This window comes from Diplotaxodon limnothrissa, linkage group LG12 (assembly GCF_057381915.1).
Source record: "Diplotaxodon limnothrissa isolate DT_005_m linkage group LG12, D_limnothrissa_male_GT1.1, whole genome shotgun sequence".
NCBI classification, from domain to species: domain Eukaryota; kingdom Metazoa; phylum Chordata; class Actinopteri; order Cichliformes; family Cichlidae; genus Diplotaxodon; species Diplotaxodon limnothrissa.
In genome coordinates, this window is record NC_140607.1 from 39,387,742 (window position 1) to 39,393,741 (window position 6,000).

Genomic DNA, 6,000 nt, shown 5'->3' on the forward strand with positions numbered 1-6,000 from the left:
CAGAGAGAAAAGTATTGTGCTGAACGTTATTTTAATTTACTTACATAGGTCAGATAGCGAAGTGTCACCTTTATTCAAAGTACTCTGTGGAGTGAAGCAGCTCCTGTGATCATGAATTTGTATTTGCTGTGAGTAAAACAGCATTAATTATGGGTTTATTTAGAAATAATTTTTTCTTGATTAGCTGATTAGCTTATTTTGTTCAAAAGCCTGACATGAAAATATTACTTTATTTAATCACCAATAAAGACTTCAGATCCTGGAGTTCACATGAGAGTAACAGACAGAAAACAGTCATCCAAACACTATATAGTACTAATGAGACCATCTTCAATGCGTTTTTGTTTTTTAGGTAATGACATCGATGTGAATGGAGTGATTTCAGCTCCACTGCTCAGAGTTTAGACTCAACACCTGTCAGGTGATCCTGGCAGGATCACAGGAAGCTGAAAAGGTCCTTAAAGGGATCATCCTATAGTGTTTCATCAAACGTCCTATTACTGCAGTCTGTCCTTCCTGTTCACGCTCAGCTCAGAGTGTGTGGTACAGGTTGTAATTTTCATTGATGTGGATCAAACGTCATACCTCTGCCTACGGGAATGAATCATCAAATCAAATAAAAATGCAAACAGAGACTGTGCCCTGTTGACTGTATTCATTATCATCTACATCTATCAAGTCTACTGATGTGACCTTTGACCTTACAGGAACTGACTTTTGTCCACTTCTGGTAATTTGTGTGAGGTCCACATCCAGTAATCAAATCAATGTTTTAAAATAATTGTCAAAATCTTTTTATATTCATTGATATTCGTGTTTACTGTTTAAACACCATGAAACAGTTTCAACCTATTAACAGCAAAGACCTGGAGGACATCTTAGGTAAACTGAACTCCTCCTCCTCCACATCAGTCCAGCTCTGAGGTCTTTACACTGGCTGCCTGTCCGTCAGAGGATAGACTTTAAAGTTCTGATGCTGGCCTATAAAGCTCTGAATGGATTAGGACCAAAATACATCAGTGACCTCCTGACCCAGTATGAACCTTCCAGATCCCTCAGGTCATCTGGATCCGGTCTTTTATCAGTTCCCAGAGTCAGAACCAGACACGGAGAAGCTGCATTCAGCTTTTATGCTCCTTATATCTGGAACAAACTCCCAGAAAGCCTCAGATCAGCTGAAACACTCAGTTTATTTAAATCCAGGTTGAAGACTCACCTGTTCTCAGCTGCATTTGAATAAAGCACCAAATCCACACTTTAAGCTTAAATTTCAAAACTTACATTTAACTACTGATTTTATCTGTTTTGATTTTATATACTGTTGTTTGTTTGTTTGTTTGTTTGTTAATTAGTTAGTTAGTTTATTTGCTTGTTTTAATCAATTTTAAATCATGCTTTTTATTTGTTCTTGTTTCTAATGTCTCTGTAAAGCACTTTGAATCACCTTGTTGTTGAATTGTGCTATACAAATAAACTTGCCTTGCCTTGCCTTACTGGAACATTATTAAGACGGACTTGATTTTAATTTTATGATTTTAGTTTTGCTCCTCTTGAGATGATTGGTCTTGATGCTATTATTTTGAAGAACCGCACAGGAAGCTGCGGCTGTTTCCGCCAGCTTGCTTCAGCTTCAGTCGAGTTTCCAAGGAGAGAAATATCAGACGCGCTTCAGCTCGGACGGGACTTCTCAGAGCAAACACCCTCACACACTCGGGGCTGACCTTTGACCTCTGGGACATTTTGGGGTCCGGGCGGGAAGCTCGCGGACGGTGTAGACCCGGAACAGGCTGCCATGGCCCGGCCGAGGAAGAAAAGCTGCTCTGGGTGCTGAACATGAAGCTCCGCGGGGGGAGACAGAGAGAGCGCAGACTGCAGTAACACACGGAGGGAGAGGAGGCACTTTAATTCAGGAGAGAAGAAGAGGAGGATGAAGATGGGAGGGATAGTGGAGCTGCTGGGCATCAGCTGGCTCCTCTTCCTCCTGCTGTTCATCGGAAACGGCCACTGCAGAGGTGAGAGGGGTGAGGAAGAGCACGCTGAGTGGGAGGTTTATCGGGCCCTGTGAGGGACACTGACCCGGGGCATCACGGGAGGTGTAGTCCACCCTCAGCTGCTCTGACGGTCACTGCGAACAAATATCTGAAATGTTTCTATAAATGTGTCCAAGTTTAATCTTCATCGGAGTGAGAGGACGGTTACACCGACTCTGGCTCCTGCCTCCCTCTGTGAGCACGCAGGTGTGCACAGGTAGGAGTTTACGCAGCACGCTGAGGTTCCATCTGATCTAGTTAGCTCTAAGGTTTCATGTTAAATGTGGCCAGAGTTTCACAAAGTGACGGGCGCGTGTGCAAAAGTAAGGTAAAGCACTGGGTCGGGCCCCTCTGCGGCTTCCTAAAGTCAGCCAATCAGACGAAAGAGAATGGGGGCGGGGCTTAGACGGGAAATAAGGATGACCGAGGCCCGAGCCTCTCCTCTGATGCAGCGCTCCTCTGTAATCCTCCAGCTGTTTAAAGCCAGTTAGTGTAACTGTTGCTCAGGTGTCCAAGTACCCGAGAGCGGTGTGGTGAAGCTGAGGCTCAGGACTTTTGCACAGAGCGATCCAAACCAGCAGCAGATCATATAGGCTACGTTCACTCTGCAGGTCTTAATGCTCAAATCCGATTGTTTTGTCTGCTCGTTCACACTACAAATAAAATGCTACAGCAAACGCTCAAAGCGGCCGCATGCGCAAAAGAAGACGTCACACACAGCGCGCTCTGTTTAGACCCAGAACAAACAGTCTTTACGTTTCCCAATTTTGCTTTAAGTTATAAAGTTATTTTGTTATTTACATAACAAAATAACTTCTGTCAGAATCTGCAGATTATACAGAACAAATGAAATGTTCACGTTTCTCCAACACTGTCTTCCCAGCAGTTGTACTGGACGGACAGGAAGCGTTCGCGATGTCTTCTCCGGCGCTGATAATCGGCGTCTGTCTTGTGTCAGGAACGTAAAAGACGGATTTAATGCGACGTGACCGTCAAACAGCAGTCGCTTTCTAAAACATCAGATATGTGTCGGATTCAGGACCACATACAGAAGTGACCCAGGTCGGATTTGTGCCGTTCACACTGTAACACCGTGATCGGATATGAGTCGCAGAGGGTTGAAAAAGTCGGATTTCATGCGCTTTCGCCTGCAGCGTGAACGTAGCCTTAGTGACCTGGACCTGCTGATGGATCCTCTCAGAGCTTCTCTGAGCTGAACTTAGGTCTGAGGGGGAAAGTGGAGCGTGAGCACTCAGGCCGGAGCAGATTTTACTCCTGCTCCGGCCTGGGAAAGGAAGCTGGGATCTCCCAGGAGGAAGTGGTGCTTACTTTACTGAGCGGTGGGTTTCAGTTTTCAGGCGTGCTTCCGTCAGAGCTGCCTTTTCTTTCTGGAAACTTTATTGAAACAGTTGTGAGAACAGCCACACTGAGCTATCAGGTGACCAAACCGCGCGGTTCCTTCCTGTTCAGCGCCTGGTTCTGGTTCCAGCTGAGCGGAGCTGAATAACTAGCGTGCTGAGACCAGTGCAGCGTTTCCATCCTCAGCCTGAAAGTGCCGTTTTTCTTCATCATAGTCATATCTACCAATCTGCAGGCGGATCGTTTCCATTTGTTCCCGTATTTGTGAGTCTTTCTTAGACCATCGTTAATGTTCACACACGTTAACTTATTGAAAACCCCTGGGAGCTGACAGATCTAGGAAACAGGAAGACGGGAAACTCTTCTTTGCTCGGTTTGAGGTTTCTGCACATGAATCTGATATTAATCAGTTGTGATTTCCTGTTCTGTGATGTGGTTTTAGAGCAAGTCAGGCGGTCATGCCACAGTGCAGAGGTTTGTGTGAGAGCAGAAACCCTCTTTAACCATCAAAGGAAAGCTTTAACAGCAACTGTTTGGATGTCTGATGTCACTATGACAGTTTTATGCATAGAGTACATTTGATTACATTAATATTGAATATGCTAAACGCTGAGGACACAAACATAAAAACCTGTGTGGGCTTACGCTGAAAGCTGCAAATAAAACTTGACAGAGAGGAAACGGTGTGCAGCTGAGAGCCGTGATGAGGTCAGAGAGGCGAACCAACAGGATTCTAACGGTGATTCTGTCTTAAACTGGGAGCCAATGGCGTTCAGTCCCAGGGCCACGTGGTCACATGTCTGTGGTCACGTCCTGCAAACGGAACGTTACAATACTCTAACTGAAAGCATGGACCAGTGTCTCTGAGTCAGTTTGGAGTAGAAACTGTGAACACAGGCTACACACAGGAAGTGACACGTACAGCTGTGTATCGCCTGCATAGAACAGTAACCTTATACAGGGGAACACCAAGGCGTTCCCAGGCCAGCCGAGAGATATAATCTCTCCAGCGTGTCCTGGGTCTGCCCCGGGGCCTCCTCCCGGTGGGACATGCCTGGAACACCTCACCCAGGAGGCGCCCAGGGGGCATCCTTGTCAGATGCCCGAACCACCTCAGCTGGCTCCTTTCGATGTGGAGCAGCAGCTGCTCTACTCTGAGCCCCTCCCGGATGGCCGAACTTCTCACCCTATCTCTAAGGGAGAGGCCAGCCACCCTTCGGAGGAAGCGCATTTCTGCCGCTTGTATCCGCGATCTCGTTCTTTCGGTACTACCCACAGCTCGTGGCCATAGGTGGGGGTACGGACGTAGATTGACCGGTAAATTGAGAGCTTCGCTTTTACACTCAGCTCTCTCTTCACCAGTCTCCCTTGGAATGCTGTCGAAGCTCTGCCGGAGGTGTGCGTTGAAGATCTCGCGGACTGGGGCCTCTGCTAGACGTTCCCAGCACACCCTCACTACGTGTTTAGGTGCACCAGGTCTGTCCAGCGTCTTCCCCCGCCACCTGATCCAACTCACCACCAGGTGGTGATCAGTTGACAGCTCAGCCCCTCTCTTTACCCGAGTGTCCAGAACATATGGTTGCAGGTCTGGTGATACGATTACAAAATCGACCTGTGTCCTGGTGCCACGTGCACTTATGGACACTCTTATGTTCGAACAAGGTGTTCGTTATGGCCAAACTGTGGTTAGCACAGAAGTCCAATAACAGAACACCGCTCAGGTTCAGATCAGGGAGGCCGTTCCTCCCAATCACGCCCCTCCAGGTCTCGCTGTCATTAACCACGTGAGCATTGAAGTCTCCCAGGTGGAGACAACAGAGTCTCCACTTCCATGTCTCCTCTTTGGGCCCGGACACCAGACGCTCGCCCTCGGGCACCCTCCCCGGGCCTGGCTCCAGGCCGGGGCCCCGGTAACCCTATCCCGGGCAGGGTAAACTGTTCCCTCGATGTTGTCTTCATAAGGGTCTTCTGAAGCGCTCTTTGTCTGGTCCCTCACCCAGGACCAATTTCCCTGGGACACACACACAACTCCACCACAATAAGGTAGCGATTCACGGAGAGGGGAAAGAAAAATCAGATAAAAAATGAAACCAGTCCTTTCTGTGAGAAGTTTCCACTGAGTCGTCCAGTCTGAATGAATCACACACTTACACACACACACACACACACACACACACTCACAGTTTCCCTGAATCATGACTCATGGTGTTTTTCTTGGACCTACAGACCGTAATCACAATGAAAGCAGCTTCAGGGTCTGATAATGTGAACCTGCAGTTTTCTCAGCGCCCAGCAGAGGGCGAGTCATTTGGCAGTACATCAGAGAGGGTGCGGCCATCTTTTAAATACAGTCTGATCGGGGTGGCGAGGCTCCTCCTCCTGCGTGGCTGATCGCAGCTTCTCCTTCTGTGTTTAAATCTGTTTCTTGGGGTTTATTGTGTTTCTACTCAAGTCTTCATTTAGTTTTTACTGTATTTTATTCTCAGAGCTTTTTGCTCGTCCCCGTGTTCCTCATGGTTCCACCTGATTTAGCTTTTTTAAAATCTGTGGTTGAGATTATCTTTGGAGTCGCTTTTCCAGGGTTTTCCTTCTGGGCTCCCTTTGGCAGGGA

General features: G+C 47.4%; 1 protein-coding gene across 4 annotated transcripts in view; it reads left to right on the forward strand.

Annotated features, from left to right (window-relative positions):
• The first annotated feature begins 1,617 nt into the window (after nucleotides 1-1,617).
• adam9a (ADAM metallopeptidase domain 9a) overlaps nucleotides 1,618-6,000 on the forward strand; it is a 25,199-nt gene continuing 20,816 nt past the window's right edge. For all 4 annotated transcript variants that reach the window (XM_085367638.1, XM_085367639.1, XM_085367640.1 and 1 more), the window contains exon 1: nucleotides 1,618-2,012. In XM_085367638.1, coding sequence (XP_085223764.1) covers nucleotides 1,928-2,012 — 85 coding nt within the window. In that variant the 5' untranslated portion in view covers nucleotides 1,618-1,927. The remainder of the gene's footprint in view (nucleotides 2,013-6,000) is intronic.